Source organism: Mus pahari, chromosome 5 (assembly GCF_900095145.1).
Source record: "Mus pahari chromosome 5, PAHARI_EIJ_v1.1, whole genome shotgun sequence".
Classification (NCBI taxonomy): domain Eukaryota; kingdom Metazoa; phylum Chordata; class Mammalia; order Rodentia; family Muridae; genus Mus; species Mus pahari.
The window spans coordinates 128,518,446-128,539,589 of record NC_034594.1 but is presented as its reverse complement, the minus strand read 5'-3'; the positions used below and the strand labels follow the sequence as shown (position 1 = coordinate 128,539,589).

The 21,144-nt window shown below is 42.0% G+C and overlaps 1 protein-coding gene across 2 annotated transcripts in view; it reads right to left on the bottom strand.

Annotated features, from left to right (window-relative positions):
• The window catches only part of Acbd6 (acyl-CoA binding domain containing 6), a 138,882-nt gene extending 135,746 nt beyond the window's left edge, over window positions 1-3,136 (bottom strand). For both annotated transcript variants that reach the window (XM_021197893.2, XM_021197895.2), the window contains exon 1: window positions 2,397-3,136. In XM_021197893.2, the coding sequence (XP_021053552.1) occupies window positions 2,397-2,618 (222 nt within the window). In that variant the 5' untranslated portion in view covers window positions 2,619-3,136. The remainder of the gene's footprint in view (window positions 1-2,396) is intronic.
• Window positions 3,137-21,144: the final 18,008 nt, after the last annotated feature.

Here is a 21,144-nt window from a genome sequence, read left to right as displayed (position 1 = left end):
TTTTACACAGTTGTAGTGAAAACCACTTACCTGATTTCCACTTTGAATGGAACTTTGCTCACACTAACTTTTAACATTATCTTATGAAATATATAGATAGTACCTCAGTCATTTAGCATTTCCAAATGTTAACATATTGCATCAGACATTAGCGAAATTTCACATTCATTATCATCAACACTTATCTCTGTAAGCATTGGGCAACTGTCAGGCTCATGGTGGCAGACCCTGCGATTTCCAAACCTCTACTTTTCCTTTGACAACTCAAACATTGCCACTGGCAATGAATGTTTACATCTGTCTTCCAGTTTTACTTCATCTTCAAGAAACCATCTGCCAAACACCCAAATCTAAACAGAGTTCACAGAGTTTTTGTTAAATAAAAATGAAGTCTGAGGGGGCTGGAGAGATGGCTCAATGGTTAAGAGCACTGTCTGCTCTTCCAGAGGTCTTGAGTTCAATTCCCAGCAAAAGCTCATGGTGGCTCACAATCCTGGGATCTATCCTGGGATCTGATGCGGTCTTCTGGCATGCAGGTAGGTGTACGAAGAGTTAACACTCATATACAGAAAAAAGAAGAAGTCCCAAGGACTTTGTAATTCATTTATATATGATTTTCCTCAATTTCCTTAAGATAACCAATATAATCAGATATATAGCAGAAGTGCCTGCCTGTTCTTCCCATTACACAACTTTTCGGTTGTTTTGAGACAGAGTCTTACCATGTTGCTCCACCTAGCCTGCAGCTTGCTGTCTTGATCTCATGGAGATAACCTGCCTTTGCCTCCCCAAGCCACCTGGGGTCAAGGGCATGCACCAGCATACAGCATACCTGCCATCACACAAAGTCCTTGTACAGGGATATCTCTCGGTCGGTCCACATCATTATTAGCATGTGCTCATAATAACCATCAGTCCTGTAAGAAGACTCACCTCTACTCAGAATCTCGAGTTTAAGAATACAGGACAGATCAGCAGGATGGTTCCGTGTGTAACCACCCGTGCTTGCTACCAACCCTGACAACCTAAGTTGAATCCCTAGGACCCTCACTGTGAAAGGAGAGCACCAACTCCTGTAAGTTGTCCTCTGACCGATAGCGACACACGTGTGCACACACACAAACCCAAGAAAACCTAATTAGAAATACAGGAGGGGCCTCGTGACTACCTAAAAACAAACAAACAAAAAAAAAGAGTTCAGGAGAAATATATGTAACTATACCATAAGCATTTTTTTTATTCTAATAAAATAAAAGAGACTACTATCCAGAACTTCATTTCTTTCAAAGTTCCAAAGAGCTGGGGTTTTCCTATTTTCCTAATCACTGATTTCTTTTCACATTTGCACCTAGATTCTTTAACTAATCCTGTAAGCTTCTTAAAGGAAGTGTCATGTTCTTTCTTCTTTGCATTCTCTATAGACAGAACACCCAGTGCTCTGCTGAACTGTATATCTGTCGACTGAAGGAAAGCAATAGTCTTTCCCTCTGGTACCTAACCTTGAAAGATAAATTAGTCTTATGTTTATAACTCAAACCTTTCCTTACTTTCAGGTAAAGTTCAGTTTTAGAGACAAAAGCTACACTTTAATTCTGATATAGCCATGTAACTTTCTAAACTGCCTACTCCCCTGGGTTTTCTATTTGGAAATGAAAGCGATTCAGGAAGCTGAGTGGAGAGTTCATCACCAGCCCTCCATGTTACCCGCATGGAGCCCTTCATTTAAAAAATGTGGAGGGACTATATCTAGCAGGACCAAATTCAGTCAAAAACATAACTATTTAGAGTTCCTATGACTCATAATAGTAATATTGTATTTAGCATCTTTTTTTTTTTTGAGAGCACAAAAATTCCTTTATGGGTAGAATAAGACAGGGTTGAAGTTGGCATTTCAGTGAGAACCTGGAGGAAAAATACCACATATAAGCACGAACTGATAAAAAAAGTCACAGTTCTTGTAATTGCCAGTTAATTCAACTCTATGTCACATTCCTGCAACTAAATAGGAGAGTGATTCAGATGTATTTAGCATCTTATACACAGTAATATTCTCTTAAATTCCAAACTTATTATTAATTAACATTACCATATTTCCTATCACATGTCCCTCTGGCAACAGCGAATACCAAATTTTATTTTATCATCCTCATGTTGTAAAGGTTCGGAGGCAAGGCCACTGAAACATTGTTATTCAGTGCCCGGCTACATAAATATGATTCGTAGGATATCAGAGAGATTTTTCCATGTCCAGGTGATGCTATATTCTCCAGGGTCAAAAAAAAAAAAAAAATTGAAACACACATACAAACTTCATTACGCTCGACCATTAGCCACGCAATGTGCTATTAAGTTTTTGGAGGAAGAAGCCCGTGTCCTCTCATCCACCCATCTTTTACCTGCTTGTACCTGGCATACAGGTACAGAAGCTGCTCCCGGCTGGCCACCTGAACCAGGCCTTGGACGTGTGCGGCAGCCTTCTCAAACAGCTCAGCCAAGCTCCGGGTCCCCTCGGCCTCGGGGGTCTGGAAGGATTCCATATCACCGGAGTCGTCCCCGGAGCTCAGTTCCCCACCGCTGTCGCCCGTGGTGGCCCCTGCGGGTAGGAACGGTGTGGCCATGTCCACTAGCTCGCTGTGGCCGGTCCTCCCCTGTGTGGCGTGGCGTGGCGCGGGGCGGGTTCCCGGGTCTGATCCACCGGTCCCGGTGCGGAGCTCGAGCGGGAGTGGGAACGCAGGGAGCCGTCTGGCGGTCTCAGGTGATTCTGCCACTCCGCCTACCCGGGCGCACAGGACCGCCCCGTCCTCCCCCGGATTCCCCCTCGGGCTTCGCCCGGGTCGCTCCAACGGCGCGGGGTCTGGGAGGCCGCTCGGCCGAGAGGCGAGGGGAAGCCGGCGGCGCGCCGCGTGCCGCTGGGACGGGAGCTGGGAGGTGAAGCGGGCCGCGAGCTCGGCGGGCGGGACGCGCGCCCGTGGGTACGGGGCCCCGCCTGCTCCGCGAGCGTGGGTTGCGGCGGCCGCGCTGCGGAATGGAGAGACGGGCCTCGGTGACAGACGGGGGACGTCGCCCGCGGTCTGGGGGTGGACTTCGGAGTCCCAAACTCCGGAACTCACCCGGATAGGGCCCCCCGGGGAAAGGGAAGGAGGCGGTCCATTAGGTAGTGTAGCTGCTGGAGTGGAGTCGCGGGAAACAGAGAGCTGAGGACAAAGGTTCCGCCGTTTCCTCACCGCCCACTCTGATTTAAAATAGTCACCCACAGATGGAAACCGTCCTTCACTGCCCCACCGTGTGTCTGAACGGTCACATGACTCCCATCAGTGTTTTGTTTTCCATACCTGCTGCCCCCTCATTTCCCAGCGCTTTGAGAGAAGGCATCACCAGGCCCCCAACCCCACCTATAACTTTAGCATCTCATCTCATCTCAGCCGTGGCTGTGCTTTTTAAAGGGAAGCCCAGAAGTTCTATAACTCTGCCGAAAAGGAACAGATCTTTCCACGGCCAGCACACTGTCAAAAAGAAAAAGTATACGCATGCACAAACTTCATTACACCTACCCTCAGACCGTGTACATTTGCTATCAGTTTTTAGGAAAAACAAGTTTTGGTATTCTCTCCTGCAGGAATTTGATTACCTCAATGTGGAATGTCGCTTGAAGAAACTGCTCTCAGTTGTTGGGGTGTCTCACATCAACGTGTGTGTGTGTGTGTGTGTGTGTGTGTGTGTGTGTGTGTGTGTGTGTGTGTGTTGTTACTAGTAGTACTAGTAGTGGTGCTAGTAGTAGTAGTAGCTTTCACCAACCCAAAAGCTAAGAATGTCAACTCTCTTCTTGGGCCTATAAGAAAGCTTTCCCCGTCTCAGTGTTACTGCCTCTCTGTGTACCCGCCACTGTATTTTTCGATTGCTTTGATTTATGACTTTCTTTGTTCTGTAAAACTATGAAACTGTTTCCACATTGGAACATGGAATTTGGGGTAACCTAAATTTGTGGTCACTCGAAGTGACTCCAGAATAAACTTATTTGTCTTTAAGATGAGTGTGGTGATTTGAGTAAGAGCGGCCCCAATAGGCTCATATGCTCGAACGTGTGGTTATCAGGAAGTGGTACTACTTGTGAAGGATTAGGAGGTGGGGCCTTGTTGGAGGAAGTGTGTCACTGGGGGTGGGCTTTGAAGTTTCAAAAGTCCAACCCAAGCCCAGTGGCTCACTCTTCCTGCTCCCTGTAGATCTGAGCTGTAGACCTCTCAGCTGCCTCTCCAGCACTACGTCTGCCTGCTTGCTGCCATACTCCCACCATGATGAAAATGGACTAACCGCTGAAACTGTAAGCCGGTCCCAATTAAATGCTTTCTTTTATACGAGTTGTTGTCATGGTGTCTCTTCACAGCAACAGAAACCCTAACTAAGATAATGAGGGATGTGATTTTGGTATCAACAGTGGCTAGTATGTTCGAAATGTGGTAAACACACACACTCATGTGCATTCATTTATCACTAGTAGCATAAAACTAATAAAAACACTAATAAACATAAGGCTAATAACAAGGAGCTACAAAGAATGGTTACTGATTGACCATTTAGGATTAAACTTTCAACAGGATGAGTGAACAATGAAAATCAGGAAGAAGTTAAATGGCTTGGATCTGACTTCAAAGAACTCTGTGTGAGAAAAGAGAGTGGGTGTTTCTACTATTAGTCCCTCCACAAAAGGAAAAACAAGGGCAAATGAACACCTTATAACATGCATAGTGGTTTGAATAAAACTGGCCCCCATAGGCCCGTAGAGAATGGCACTATTAGGAGGTGTGGCCTTGGAGTGGGTGTGATCTTGTTGGAGGACATATGCCATGGGGTGGGAGATTGCAGGGGGTGGGGGGGAGTTGTCAGGTAGGGGGTTTTGAGGTTTCAGAAATTCAAGTCAGGCCTAGAGACTCACTGTTCTCTTCCTGATGCCTGTGGACCCAGATGTAGAACTCTCAGCTACTTCTTCAGTACCATGGCTGCCTGCATGCCACCATGCTTCCCACCATGATGATAATGAACTAACCTGTAGGCCAGCTCCAGTGAAATATTTTCCTTTATAAGAGTTGCCGTGATCATAGTGTGTCTTCCCTAAGACAATGTGATAATTGGAAGAAACAAGTCCGCAGAATAGATTGAAAGGATACACTTAGTTCTACCTGAAGATGGACAGCAGACTTTATTGATCTGAGATGTTGGTGCCCCAAAGCCCTGTGACTCAGCATCTGAGGAGACAGGAGACTGCTGTTCAGGGTCTGAGACTCAGCTTTTGGAATGGAGAATTGAGGGGAGGAGGGGTTCACCAGGGTGGGAGAAAAGCCAGATGGCCTGTTTTGAGGACTTCCGGTTCTAGGGCAGTGATGGGGATTAACTGCTTTCTGGAATTCCATGGAGATTCCTGACAACTCCTGACAATTCCTGCTTTCATAGCCCTGGTTTTGAGGAAGGAGGTTTCTTTAATGACAATGACTTGTTGAATCTCTCTCTCTCTCTCTCTCTCTCTCTCTCTCTCTCTAAAGATTTGTTTTATATATATGAATACACTGTAGCTGTCTTCAGACATACCAGAGGGGGCATGGGATCCCATTACAGATGGTTGTGAGCCACCATGTTTATGCTGGGAATTGAACTCAGGACCTCTGGAAGAGAAGCCAGTACTCTTAACCACTGAGCTATCTCTCAGTAAGATGCCTGACTTGTTGAATCTCTTAATGTTTGAGAATCTCTTTTTTTTTTTTTTTTTTTTTTTTTTTTTTTCTGAGGAGCCCCAGCTGTGCTGGAACTCACTTTGCCTCGCAAGGGCTGGAATTAAGGTTGTGTGCCACTACTGTCCAGCTTCAAGGGTTTTTGTTGTTGTTGTTGTTGTTGTTGTTTTGGGTTTTTTGTTTGTTTGTTTGTTTTTTTGAGACAGGGTTTCTCTGTGTAGCCCTGGCTGTCCTGGAACTCACTTTGTAGACCAGGCCGACCTTGAACTCAGAAACCTACCTGCCTCTGCCTCCTGAGTGCTGGGATTAAAGGTGTGCGCCACAATGCCCAGCTTTCGAGGGTCTTTTTAAAAATACTTTTAATTTTATTTAGTGCATTTCAATGTTTTGCCTGCATCTATGCCTGTACATTATATGTGTGCCCGGTGCCCGCAGGAGCAAAAAGAGGTCATCAGACCTTCTGGCCTGTAATTATAAGTGGTCACGAGCTGACATGTGGGTGCTGGAAATCAAACTGGGACCCTCTAGAACAGCAAATAGTTCTCCTAACTGCTGGTCCATTTCTTCATCCCCTGTTTAAGAGTCTTAATCTTTAACACATAAGATAGATACTGTTGTTTCTGTTTTCTACATAGGAAATCAACAAAATGGTTACATAACTGGCCCAAAGCTGTTCAAGTCTTTTTTTTTTTTTTTAAAGATTTATTTATTGTTATATATAAGTACACTGTAGCTGTCTTCAGATGCATTAGAAGAGGGCATCAGATCTCATTGTGGGTGGCTGAGAGCCTCCATGTGGTTGCTGGGATTTGATCTCAGACCTTCGGAAGAGCGGTCAGTGCTCTTATCTGCTGAGCCATCTCACCAGCCCCACTGCTCAAGTCTTAAGTGGGAAATCAAGGGAGGAAAATCAAAGCCTGTGAGCCGGAAGCTAGGGAGCAAAGGGAGCCGCAGATTGTGAACCTCAAAGGTATATTGAGTGAGAACTTCATAGACTTTTATATCTCTGTGTTTCTAAATTTTTAATTTATTAACTTATTTTAGTTTTTGAGAGGGATCTCACTATACAGTTCTGCCTGTCCTGGAACTCACAGAGATCTTCCTGCGTTCACCTCCTAAATGCTAGTATTAAAGGCCTGCCCCACCAAGCCTGGCTGTCTCTCGAGTCTTTATCAGAAGTGGAAGAATCACCATCAGCTCATCTGGAGCTCATCTGGCAGCCCTGGAGATCAGGTTTTTTCTCCTCTACTCTTTGAACAGAATTATAGTTTCAGTTTTAGTTAATTATATCACTGAATTATATTCACAATGCCAGTGATTTAATAGGTATTTAATGGATTAATAGCAATGTAATAACTAATATTGATAAATTAATATAAATCTTAATATCTATTTTAATAGACTATCAAGTTTCCGTTCTGGCCTGTATTGGGGGTTGATCTGGTGCTGCTGTGTATTCAAATGCTAAATACTGGCTTCCAAGATCTGGTTGCATTCCAAATGAGCACATTCTTACTACACCAAATGATAGTATATAAACTTTGCTGGCCAGTCTTCTCTGGCTGGTTAATAAGTAAATAAATAAAAGTGGCTGACAGCCAATTACTGGGGAGAATAGAGGTAAGTGGAACTTCATTTACCTTGCTGGGTATCACAGGTAGGGAACACAAAGAGAGAAAGAGAGAGAGACAGAGAGACAGAGAAAGGCAGAGAGACAGAGAGGGGGAGGGGGAGAGGGAGAGGAGAAAGAAGAGAAAAGGTGGCCATTGTTAGACAGGATGGACCAGGAACACATTGCCAAGGGAAGTACACCCTGAGGACAGACTAATGAAACAGGAACAGCCCAGGCAAGACTCAAACAGCAAGTAACTCGGGAGAGCAGTTGGGAAATATATAGTCTAGCATAGAAAAATAGGTTAGGGGTAATCACCCAGTAATCGTGCTAAAACTGATTAAATAAATTAGTAGGACTCTGCCTCAATTATTGGGGGGGGGGGCTGGCCAGATCATAATAAGAACTAATAGAGTTAGTAAATATCCAACAACAGGTCTGGATTTTTAAAAAGTATTTGTAGGTTCTGTTTGCTAATATTTTATTTTAAAAGATCTGTGTATCGATGCCACTAATATAGGTTTCCTTTGTGCTGATTAGGTTGGTATGGTTCAGTTTGGTTTGTTTTTTTGTCAACCTGACACAAGCTGGAGTCATCTGAGAAGAGAGAACTGAATTGAGAAAATGCCCCCATCAGGCATCCTGTAGGCATATGTAAATGCATCTTTTACTCACCTGACATAATTGTCATCTTGGAGGCTTACTGCTAAGCCTAGGCCTAGTCCTGGAAGCTTCTAGCATCTGTATAGTCTTGTCTAGGCCTAGAATGTTTTCAGCCTCTGAGACTTACTGCTGACTAAACTCACCCTTTCTAGTTCTTTCTGAACTCTGGATAGCTGGTCAACACAGCTGTTCTAGCTCAAATTCCTCTCTGTGCTGACTGATTCAAACTGGCTTCTCTCGGCTTCTGGCTGAATTGTTCTGCTTGGCCTCATACCTATCTTTGACGTTTAGACAATTTCTAAACGTCTGACTCCTTCTTATTCTCTGGGTCATTCTGTCTTCACCTGCATCTAGCTTGATCTCTCTCTTCAATCTGTTTTTGTACAACTGTCCCAGGAAAACTGTTCTCTCTCCTTTTCTTTGTCTCCTGCTCTCTCTAAGTAGCCCCTCCCCCCTGCTTTCCTGAGAGTTGGGCATATTCTATTCTGTCAAATCTTTCTCTGTTTCATCATTTTGTTTGCCTCTCAATTTCAACTTCAAATATAGGTATTTCCTTCTACAAACTAACTTTTCACTGTTTGGGATTAAAGATGTGTAGTAAGGGCATGTCTGTATTTCCGTCAGAGTACCTATGTTGCTGAATTAAAACCTCTCTAAGGTAAGGGGCATTTTCTTGATTGATGATTGATGTGGAACGGCCCAGCCCACTGTGGGCAGAACCAGACATGAACAAGCAGTCCTGAGTGACAGAAGCCATCTAGGAAAGGCTACGACAAGCAAGTGAGTTTCCTGGAGATGGCCCACGTTTGCGTGGCTGCGATGGGGGCACTTTGGGGAGGCACAGCCCCAGAGACTTCATCCCAGAATTGCCTCTCGCTGCTGCTGTGCCTTTCCTGCCATGATTACATAGCCCAAGGATTCTTAGGCATCAGCCCACGCTCTTTGGTAAATTTCCCTGCAGATCAACATGAAGATGGACTTTTCATGAAAAATGCTGTTTAGATGAACTAGTGACTTGGTAGTAGTCCTGGTTTGATTCAAATAAATTTAGGAAGAAAGTTTAAGGAGATGGTTTTAGTTGTTTTGCCAGGAAAAAAAAAAAGTAATAAAGTTAGAATCAAGAGTAGAATGTGTGTTCTCCCCATAGAATAGTAAGTAAAGGCTGCATAATAAGGAATACAATGAACTTTCATAATTGCACTAGAAAAGAAATAGGTTTGGGACAGATTTGTGATCAAGGAAAAACATCCATTCTAGGTCAGGTCCAAGGATAAACCATAAGTATGAACTACGATAAAGCAAGGCCATGTGAGACTGTTGTTTTGAATTTATAATGAGCTTATAGGAACACTACTTTGAACTTACTATTGACTTTCTTCTTTTTTAAAGATTTATTTATTTATTTATTTATTTATATGAGTACACTGTAGCTGTACAGATGGTTGTGAGCCATCATGTAGTTGCTGGGAATTGAACTCAGGACCTCTGCTTGCTCGGGCCCTACTCGCTCAGGCCCAAAGATTTATTTATTATTATATGTAAGTTCACTGTAGCTGTCTTTAGACACACCAGAAGAGGGCATCAAATCTCATTATGGGTGGTTGTGGGCCACCATGTAGTTGCTGGAATTTGAACTCAGGACCTTCAGAAGAGCAGTTAGTGTGCTTAACCACTGAGCCATCGCTCCAGCCCCTTGACATTCTTCTTTAACTCCCTTTTGTGTAACATTTTGTTTATAAGGTAATTTTATAGAGAACTTTTGTCTAAGAGGGTATAAAAAGGCTGAGAGGAGTGGCGCACACCTTTAATCCCAGCACTTGGGAGGCAGAGGTAGGCGGATTTCTGAGTTCAAGGTCAGCCTGGTCTACAAAGTGAGTTCCAGGACAGCCAGGGCTATACAGAGAAACCCTGTCTCGAAAAACAAAAACAAAAAACAAAAAACAAAAACAAAAGGCTGAGAGGAAAAATAAAGTTGTGGCTTTGGGGTTCTTCTTCATCTACTAAATGTATATATGTATATGTCTGTCTGAAATATACATACATATGTAGGCATATGTGTATGTATGCAAGTATGCATGTATGCTTATGAAATTGATGAAAAAGGTGGTCAGGCCTGGCTAGTGTGTGTGTGTGTGTGTGTGTGTGTGTGTGTGCACGTGCATGTCCAACTTTCTGCCTTCTTTTCTCTTTTCTTTTCTTTTCTTTTCTTTTCTTTTCTTTTCTTTTCTTTTCTTTTCTTTTCTTTTCTTTTCTCTCTGGCTCTCAAAGAGTTAACAAACCCTGAGCCTCTAGACTAGCCAGTGAGGGGCCCTTGAGCAAAGAGAAATGAGCCCAAGTAACTAAGCTTTTTTCCTTAATCCCCTGCTGCTATCAGCAGGAATTAAATTACCAGCTTTTGGCCTTGGAATAGCAAGAAAAAGTTAAATTACCTGAAGCCAGCAGGTTTTGGTTCCAGAATAGCAAGAAAGTCAGTGGCTTTTGGCCCAGATCACCAGTACCACAACCCGTTGCTGCCTGCCTCAGTTTACCCTGTAATACCCAAACTGGATTTTGACACTTGGGGTGTGTAAGAAAGCAAAATGAGCAATTCAGGAGACCAAGCTATTAAGTAGCACCCCTTCTTGGCCTCTGCTTCAGTCTCTGCCTCCAGGTTCCTGCCTTGAGTTCCTGCCCCCGACTTCCCTTTCCGTCATGGTGGACTACAAGCCATAAAACACGGTAAACCCTTCCCTCCCCAGGTTGCTTGGACCATGTTTTTATCACAGCAAGAGAAAGCAAATTGAAACACTGATCTAGGTCTTTCTACCTCCAGAACTGTGAAAAATGAATTTGTTAAATCTTTTAGTGTAACTTGATGGAGATCCTATGAGAGGGTAAGTGTTGTAAATCTATATTGTCATTTCTAAGTACACAAACACAAAACAAACAAATGTTGTCAAAAGTAATAGCAGGGCTGGAGAGAGAGTGCAGTGGCTAGGAGTACTTGTTGTTCATGTAGAGAACCCAGATTTGATTCTGAGCACCCACATGTGGTTCAGAAACATCTCAGTTCCAGGGGATAGTAAGTAATTACACCATGAATATACATGTATGCAGGCAAATGCACATAAAGTAAACGATTAAATCTACTTTTTTTTTAAGTTAAAAAATGAAAATAGCAGCCTTATAGAATCCACTAAATTTTTTTTCAACTTTTTCTGTGTTTTGGGTAAATATAAATATTTTAGGAAATTATCTACAGACATTTCTTACACTGCTGGTGGGAGCGTAAATTGTTACAGTCGGTGTGAGAATATGTTTGGCATTATCCCTAAAAGTAATAAACGTATTGCATTGTGCTCCTGACCAACTGGAATGCATCCATGAATTCACCAAAGATGTGGACAAGAATGTTCATGGCAGCGTTTCTTCTAGTCAACCAAAGGAAGCTGCCGTCTACAGAACAGGTGAACTGTGGTGTGTCTGCATGGTGAAATACACTCGTCAATGAAAAGGCAACATTAACCAACCTCATAAGTACCTCATGTTGAGTTCAGGAAGCCTGACCCAAAAGAATAGGTACTCCGTGCTTCCATTTATTATTGGATCAAAATCAGGCAAAACTGCTGTGTTATGTTAGAAGTCTGACAGTGAATAGCCTTGGGGTCAATAACATTGAAAGGCACAGAAATGGGATGTGGTGGTTGGAATAAGAATGGCTTCAGTAGGCTCTTGGGTTAGAATACTTGGGCTCCAGTTGGTGGAACTGTTTGTGAAAGATTATGGCCTGTGGCCTCCAGAACCCACATAAAAAAGCTGGGCATTCTATCATGTGCTTAAAATTCCAGAGCCAGAGAAGCAGAGAGAGGATGATCCTGGGGTCACTGGCCAGCCAGCCTTGCCTGCTCTGTAACAAAACCTGTTTCAAAAAACAAACCTCATAAGGATGGGGCTCCTAAGGAACAACATTTGATACTGTCCTCTAGTCTTCACATATGTACACATAAGTGCACATGTGTGCACGTGGGCACACACACACACACATACTGTCCTCTAGTCTTCACACATGTACACATATGTACACATGTGTGCATGTGGGCACACACACATATGTGAACTTATATCCATATAGACATAGACAAAAAAATCCCTTGAAATATAGACCTGGGGATATAACCAGGCCCTAGGTTCAATCCCCAGTACTGCACAAAGAAAAGAAAAGAAAAACAGGGAATATAAAAAGTGAGAGAGGAGAAAGAAGAGGAGGAGGGGAAGGAGAAGGGAGAAAGGAAGGAAGGGAAGAAGGAAAGAAGAGAGGAAGAAAGGAAGAAAGGGAGGAAGGGAGGGAGGGAAGGAGGGAGGAAGGAAGGAAAGAAGGAAGGAAGGAAGGAAGGAAGGAAGGAAGGAAGGAAGGAAGGAAGGAAGGAAGGAAAGAAGGAAGGACTTACTGACTTTCAGAAGCTGGCCTGGCAGTTACACCATGTTATTCTGCTTGGTAGAAAAAAGCTCACAAAAACCCCCTTCAGACAAGTTACTCAGAAGCCATGCTAACCCAAGACAAGCTAAGCACTTCATTATGTTTGTCAAAGCACAGGCAAAACAAGGTCACTCTGCCGATAACGAAATACTAACCCCTCTCTTGGTCAAAATGAGTAACTATTAGTTCTTTAAAAATGATGCCCTCAGGCTGGCAAGATGGCTCAGTGGGTAAGAGCACTGACAGTGCTCTTCCAAAGGTCCTGAGTTCAAATCTCAGCAACCACATAGTGGCTCTCAACCATCTGTGGCTCACAACCACCAGTAATGAAATCCGATGCCCTCTTTTGGAGCGTCTGAAGACAGCTACAGTGTACTTATATATAATAATAAATAAATCTTAAAAAAAAAAAAAGTGGAGGCCAGCCTGGTCTACAAAGTGAGTTCTAGGACAGCCAGGGCTACACAGAGAAACCCTGTCTCAAAAAACAAAACAACAACAACAACAAAAAGTGATGACCTTGTTTTCATGTGACTCTCCTCTCCCTAGAGATTAGCTTGGGATACTGAGTCACAGAAATGCCCTAGCGGCCTGACAGCAGCCAATGTAGAACCAAGCCCTGCTTTTTTAGATACTCCCTTAACCAAAGCTCAGATCCTATAATGAGTTGGTTCTTAGTCCCTTCTTCCCTACATAGCCATGGTCCTATGCTGTGTGTGCCTCCTTCCTTCCTGCAACAAGGGTTCCCAAGGCTAGGTACAGACATTTGACAACACTTTTGCTCCAGGGGCTGGTGAACAAACCCAGAGCTGTTGATCAATCTCCAGTTTGTGAAACAGGGTCTCTCTGTGTTTAGAGCCTGGCTGGCCTTGAATTGGCAATCTGCCTACCACCACCTCCTGGCATTGGGAACACAGGTGGGGCGCACCTAGTAAGAACGTTTTATTTCCTTGGATATTCAGTTACACGCCCCAAATTATAAGGATCTAGTTATTGAGAAAACAAATCTTTTACAACTTATATTTCAGTTTATTTTCTTCTCTCTCTCTCTCTCTCTTCTTTCTTTCTTTCTTTCTCTCTCTCTTCTTTCTTTCTTTCTTTCTTTCTTTCTTTCTTTCTTTCTTTCTTTCTTTCTTTCTTTCTTTCTTTCTTTCTTTCTTTCTTTCCTGGTAATGCCAGGAATTAAACCAGGGGCTTTCGGTCTGCTATACCCCCATGCTGTTTCTTGGGAGAGGTACATGTTTGTATGAATCAAAAAACCAAACCAAACAAAACAAAACGGAGGAGGCAAATGGAAAATGTAATTTTCCAGCTAAAAGTTAACCGTCACATTGAGTTCCAACAAACACTATAAAATCAAAACAACAGTTTAAAACATTAGCTGGCGTGAGGTGGGGTGGGGGTGGGGCTTCAGGGGACCAGTCCATGGAGCAGAAAGAAGTTTCATGAGCTCATCCATTCAGCTTGTGGTTACTGTTAGTGCCTGAGCACATGTAGATTGCAAACAACGAGACACCTGATACACCTAAGAATGGTAAATTATAAATACAAAATGAAATCTTTAAACTGGGCATCTCTTTACGTGATCCCAAGGAGAGATGATACTGTGCCAGGGGCTCTACAGGAATGCTTTCACCTCCCAGTGTTTTTGCATTCACTATAAGCCATAGTTCTTTTTTATGATTTTGACAGAAGTTCAAAGAGAAGCAGGTAGGAATGTTGTAAAATATTTCCAATGTAACATCTTGAACTGATCTAAAAATAAGAGCGAACAAAAGTCAGATCAACTTCAATGGACAGCAATCAAAATATTTTAATTGTCATAAAACTAACTGGACTATGGGGCTGGAGAGGTGGTTCAGTGGTTAGGAGCACTGACTGCTTTTCCAGAGGTCCTGAGTACAATTCCCAGCAACCACATGTTGACTCACAAACATCTGTAATGGGATCTGATGCCCTCTTCTGGTGTGTCTGAAGACAGCAACAGTGTACTTGTATACATAAAATAAATAATTCTTGGCAAAAAAAAAAAAAAAAGTAACTGGACTGGCGGAGCCTGGGCGTGGTTGGCAGAGAGCTTGCCTAGCAAGTGCAAAGCCCTGGGCTTGAGGCATAAGTCAGGTATGAGGCACATACCTTTAACATCAGCACTTGGGAAATGGATGCATTTGATCCCAGCACTAGGGAGGCAGAGGCAGGCAGATATCTGTAAGTTCAAGGCCAGCCTGGTCTACATCGTAAGTTTCAGGACAGCCAGGACTACATGGTCAGACCCTGTATCAAAAAAGAAGAGGGTTGGGGAGCCATATTTAGTACAATTCAGGTTTTGTGAAATATTGACAGTGTTTTTTAAAAATAATTTTTAAAATTTATGTTCTCTTTTTTTACTGTATGAGTATTCTGTCTGCATGTATGCCTGTGTACCAGAAGAGGGTATCAGACCCTTTTATAGATGGCTGTGAGCCACCATGTAAGTGCTGCGAATTGAACTCAGGACCTCTGAAAGAACAGCCAGTGCTAACCACTGAGCCGTCCCACCAGTCCTGACAATATTTCTATATTATTACCAAAATATATATGATTCATTTTTTAAAAATACATTCATTTTTACTATGTTTCACATGCTACCTGTAAGATGAACTAAATGAATCTTTCCTTTTCTCGCTGCAGCCAAGCCACAGAGACATCTAGTTCACCAACCAGACCAACAGAGCATCGGCTTTCGCTCACCTCATCTCTGGAACATTCTACCCCCCAATGGCTTGTCCTTGCCTCCTTACTGTCTACTCTCTTATCTGCCTCTAGAGTCCTGCTGATGTGCTTAAAGATTGGATTAACTGCTATGATTTCCTGGATGGTGGCCAGGTAAATACTGCTTACTTAGTTTAGCGATGTAAGGACATGACCCTTTAGGTCTTTGCTCAAATATCCCATAAGTCGACACCTCCTTGGCTATCCTATAAAAAGTCGCAACCCTCTCCACACTTTCTGTCCCTCTTCTTCAGCTCTGGTCGCTGACGTGTAATTGTGCTTCATCCCTTTCTTACCTCTACCCTCCTATGTTCTCCGAGGGAAAGGAAGTTTATTACTGTTGATGTATTTCCCACAGCTGGTCCCAAGTGAAGTCTTTTATTAAATCAATAAATGAGTAAATATATAAAAGACATGGTCACTATCCTGTAAGTGTTCACAGATAGTAAATGGATGAGGGCAATAAAATGTTGCAAGTGGCACGGAGAAGGGCGCGCAGGCCGAGACCCAGTGCAGGAGTCACAATAGAGAGAGAAAAGGCAGAGAGTATTTCTTGCTTTACTTAATGGGATTCAAACATTTATTTGTTTTCCTCTCATAGCGTAAACTAAATAGTACAGCCTATGTCCACTTCTCCCAACAGGAGAAGCCTCATCTACTAAAGGCTACATTTTTGTTGTCATTGTTGCAAATATTTAAGACAGTAAAGTTGTTGCAGAACTGTAGCTTATTCTTACATCAGAAAAGTAAGTTAGCAGATTTACTTAGGACACAATCTAGGAAACCGTGGTCTTTAATCCCACTCTTGAAGCCCATTAGCAGCACCATGGGCAGATAAGCAGGTGAGACAGTAAGTGGGTGTTATTTAATTTGCACAGTCCTGAGGTTCCTATGAACACCTGCAAGTAGCCAGCAGATGTTGCTGTGAGAACCCCAGCAGGGATCCTGCAGTCTGGACCTTGGAGTCTGTGAAATATGTAAAATGACTAAAACTTATGATTATAAAAAGAAAAAAATCACATTTCCTAAATCTCAAGGATGGTTCAATTTCTTACTAAAAATTAAGAGTGGGAGCTGAACATACATGTAGGAAAAACACTCATACACATAAAATAAATAGATCTAAAAAGGAAACCTCAGATGAGATGGTAGATTTAGACTGTGAAGTGTGTGATGCACTTTGAAAAGCTGGCCAGCCTCCCCTGTTGAGCCCATTACTTTCCAGACACTGCCCTTCAAATATCAAACGGTCGTTCTTTGGCCTTGCATTTAAGTGAGTGGCCGTGTCGATCCAGGAAGATTTTCTAAGTAGTCTGAGCCTTTTACATCCGCTAACACACTGTGCTCAGAATTCACTAATGGGGCGGGAGCTGGTTTTAATGGAAGGAGAGGACTTCAAACTGTTTACAGGTAGGTACCTTGGGAGGAAAGCTCTTCGCCTGTGTATGGGAAACTGAGGCAGGAGGATGGGGATTTTGAAACCAGCCTGGACTATGTATAGAGATCCTGTCTCAAGATACAGGAGCAGCCTGGCAGTGGAGGCACAGGACTTTTCTTTCCTTTTATTGGATATTTTCCTTGTTTACATTTCAGATGTTTCCCCCTTTCCAGGTCTCCCCTCTGGAAACCCCCTACCCATCCCTCCTCTCCCTGCCTCTATGAGGATGCTCCCCCTAACCCCCAACCTTCGAGGCACTTGACTTAATCCCAGCACTTGAGAGGCAGAGGCAGGTAGATCTCTGAGTTAGAGAAACCCTGTCTCAAAAAACCAAAAAGATATAATAATAATAATAATAATAATAATAATAATAATAATAATGCAAAGTAAAGTTTTTTCGAGAAAATCATTGGCCGGGCAGTGGTGACACATCCCTTTAGTCCCAGCACTTGGGAGGCAGAAGCAGGCAGATTTCTGAGTTCGAGGCCAGCCTGATCTACAAAGTGAGTTCCAAGACAGCCAGGGTTACCGGCCTCGAAAGAAACCAAAAAAAAAAAAAAAAAAAAAAAGAAAGAAAGGAAGGAAGGAAGGAAGAAAAGGAAAAAAGAAAATCATAGAATTTGAACTTGAAACTAAAAAACTGAAAATCTTCTTATCCGTTTCCATAATCTTTTCAAGTTTTAAGTTAGTGGTTTAAAGAACAAAGATATAAGAAAATAAATATATACTGTCATAAAATATAACATCTTTATAGAAAACCAGTCTTCCGAATCTGTTGCTTCTCCAGGTTGCTGGTGATTCCAGATCCTGCTGGATGTAATGGCACATGTTTATAATCCTATAACTTTGGAGACTGAGGCATGAGGATTTTAAGTTCTTGGTCATCCTGGGCTACATCATGAGGTCATGTTTCAAAAGGAAAGTAAGGCAAGAATAGTAAAGTATTTTATATATGCATTATCTTGATGGGAACAGGCAAGTGTAGTACACATATTGACCAGAAGATGGCAGCATATTGCTATATTTGTGTTCTGTCACTGGGCCATGCCAATTGGATTATCTCGCTAAAACCGACTTTTACACTGCACAGTGAATAGACTAATTATTATGTTATTCTATCATTATTTGAAACAGCATCTCCATCCTAATTTTGTTACTTTTATGCATAAAACCCCAAGAACTGTGTATAAAGAACATAGGTTGTGGTTAGCTAAAAAAAAAAAAAAAAAAAAAAAAATGTCCTCGGAAATCCACTTGTTAGCCTGAGTGATATAGTAACAAGGAGAGATTGGTCAGTCAGTGTGGACTGAGATAAACTCACCTCTGAATCTACATTATTAGCCCCTTTTGGATGTCTTTGCATTAGACATTCCTTTTGTTGTTGTTACTGTTGTATTGGTTGTTTTGTTCTGTTCTGTTCTGTTTTGTTTTGTTTGTTTGTTTGTTTGTTTTTGAGACAGGATCTATGTAGCCCTGGAAGTTGCAATGCAGACAAGGATAGCCTCAAACTCAGGGATCTGCCTGCCTCTGCCCCTGAGTGAGTTAGCAATTCTACCATTTCCAAAAACTTGTGTGTCACTCTCCTCTCCCATTTTAGAGAATGTTAAATTAAAATGGATATCCTAAAGTACACAAAAATAAAATGTTTAGCAAGCTTATTAGAAGTTATATAAGACAGACATTAGGATATACTAAAATTTGAAATTTTTGTGTGGTTAAAAAATTTTTAAAAGATTTATTTATTATTATATCTAAGTACACTGTAGCTGTCTTCAGACACATCAGAAGAGGGCATCAGATCTCATTATAGATGGTTGTGAGCTACCATGTGGTTGCTGGGATTTGAACTCAGGACCTTCAGAAGAGCAGTCGGTGCTCTTAAGCCATCTCTCCAGCCCCTAATTTTATCTATTTATTTATTTGTTAAGTTTGCACTTGCTAAGATATCCTTTCTTGGGCTAGAGAGATGGCTCAGTTCTTAAGAATACTGGATGCTCTTTTAAAACTCAGGTTCAATTCCAAGCACTCACTTGGCAGCTCACACCTGTTTTTAACTCTAGTCCCTGGGGGGTCTGATGCCCTATTCTGGCCTCCAAAGGCACCAGGTGTGCCCATGGTAAGCAGACATACGTGCAGGCCAAACACCCATATACATACACATGAAGAAGAGTCGCCCTCTCTTTGTTAATATTGATGGATAAGGCTGGGCATCACCTTGGAGAAATCCACGGCTTCAATTACTTCTGTGGGATTTCTTCTTGGAAGAATTGATAAGATGTCAGCAATCAAAGGCCCAGAATAGTTTTTATTGTCAAGGAAATCTGGTCAGGCAAACACAATCAGGTATAATACTTTCATTTATATTATTCTTAAAATAGGAAATAACATTTGAAATGGGTTTGAATGAAGTAATCTTTTTCTTTCTTTCTTTTTTTAAAAGATTTTATTTATTATTATATCTAAGTACACTGTAGCTGCCTTCAGACACACCAGAGGTAGAGGTAGAGGGCATCAGATCTCGTTACGGATGGTTGTGAGCCACCGTGTGGTTGCTGGGATTTGAACTCATGACCTTTGGAAGAGCAGTCAGTGCTTTAACTGCTGAGCCATCTCTCCAGCCCCATAATCTATTTCAAAAGTATATTTAAACTGAAAATTAAATCACCCATTTGGTTTTTTGTTTTGAGTAATTGTAAGATTTTTTTTTTAAAGATTTTATTTATTTATTTTATATATGTGATGAGTACACTGTAGCTGTCTTCAGACACACCAGAAGAGGCTATTGGATCCCATTACAGATGGTTGTGAGCCACCATGTGGTTGCTGGGAATTGAACTCAGCACCTTTGGAAGAGCAGTCAGTGCTTTAACTGCTGAGCCATCTCTCCAGCCCTAATTGTAAGATTTTTAATTTACAAATTGGATAGGGTACTGCATGTGTTTAATCCCAGCACTCGGGAGGGTAGAGGCAGGCAGATCTCTGAGTTTGAGGCCAGCCTGGTTTACAGAGCAAGTTTCAGTCAAGGCAATACAGAGAAACCATGTCTTCAAAAAGACATGGTTTCTTGTTCTGATAAACAAGCAAACAAAATCTCTTCAAATATGAAACAACCATGAATATTTGTAGGCCATTAATAAAAATTAAACCCTCTCTTCAGTAGCCATCAAATAAATCAGGAAAACAGTAAGTTATCTGAGTGCATTAAACATGACTCTGAAATGAGACCCTGTAAACTATACAAATGCTGGTACTGTCACACATTCACACACACACTCACACACACACACACACACACACACACACACGCACAGCACACATTCTCACATATGCAATCCCCTGCTGTTTTTTTTTTTTAAAGATTTTATTTATTTATTTTATGTAAGTACACTGGTGTCTTCAGACACACCAGAAGAGGGCATCTGATCCCATTACAGATGGTTGAGAGCCACCATGTGGTTGCTGGGATTTGAACTCCGGACCTTCAGAAGAGCAGTCGGGTGCTCTTACCCACTGAGCCATCTCACCAGCCCCTCTTTTTTTTTTTTTTTAAAGATTTATTTATTTATTATATGTAAGTACACTGTAGCTGTCTTCAGACACTCCAGAAGAGGGTGTCAGATCTTGTTACGGATGGTTATGAGCCACCATGTGGTTGCTGGGATTTGAACTCCGGACCTTCAGAAGAGCAGTCGGGTGCTCTTACCCACTGAGCCATCTCACCAGCCCCTCTTTTTTTTTTTTTTTAAAGATTTATTTATTTATTATATGTAAGTACACTGTAGCTGTCCTCAGACACTCCAGAAGAGGGNGTCAGATCTTGTTAAGGATGGTTATGAGCCACCATGTGGTTGCTGGGATTTGAACTCCGGACCTTCAGAAGAGCAGTCGGGTGCTCTTACCCACTGAGCCATCTCACCAGCCCCAATTTTAATTTTCTTATCAGTTATGTATTATAGATATAATCAAATACAAACAAAAAATAGTCAAATAATGAATTGTCAGTCGAGGATCTGTCGCTGAAATTCAGTAGCTGTTCAGTTCCTGTCATATTTGCTTTGCATTTATAAAAGTTTTTGCTGAACCATTTGAAACTAAGGTGCAGGTATCATGATCCTTCAGCCATGATTTAAAGGAAATTCTATTTTAAGATCCCCAATTTTTAAAACTAGTGTGTTTTGAAAATGATTCAAAGAACCATATTTTCATATAAAATATTTAAAAACAAAAAGAGGTATAACTGTGATACTTCATCCTAAACACACAGGTTGTCATTTTCTGTCCTTTCAAATAGTCAACTAACTTTCATGTAATATATATATCTTCCATGGGTCATACTTTTACCAACATGCATATTATTAATCTTAGATTTGAACCTTCTTTAGATAATAAGTGGGCATGCATTTTTGCTGTTGAATTGTAAGGCCTGTTTCATTTTGTATTTCAGTGCAAGATGAATACTTTGTGCAGAAACAAGACAGAGGAGGTTACAGGTGATGTCTCATCG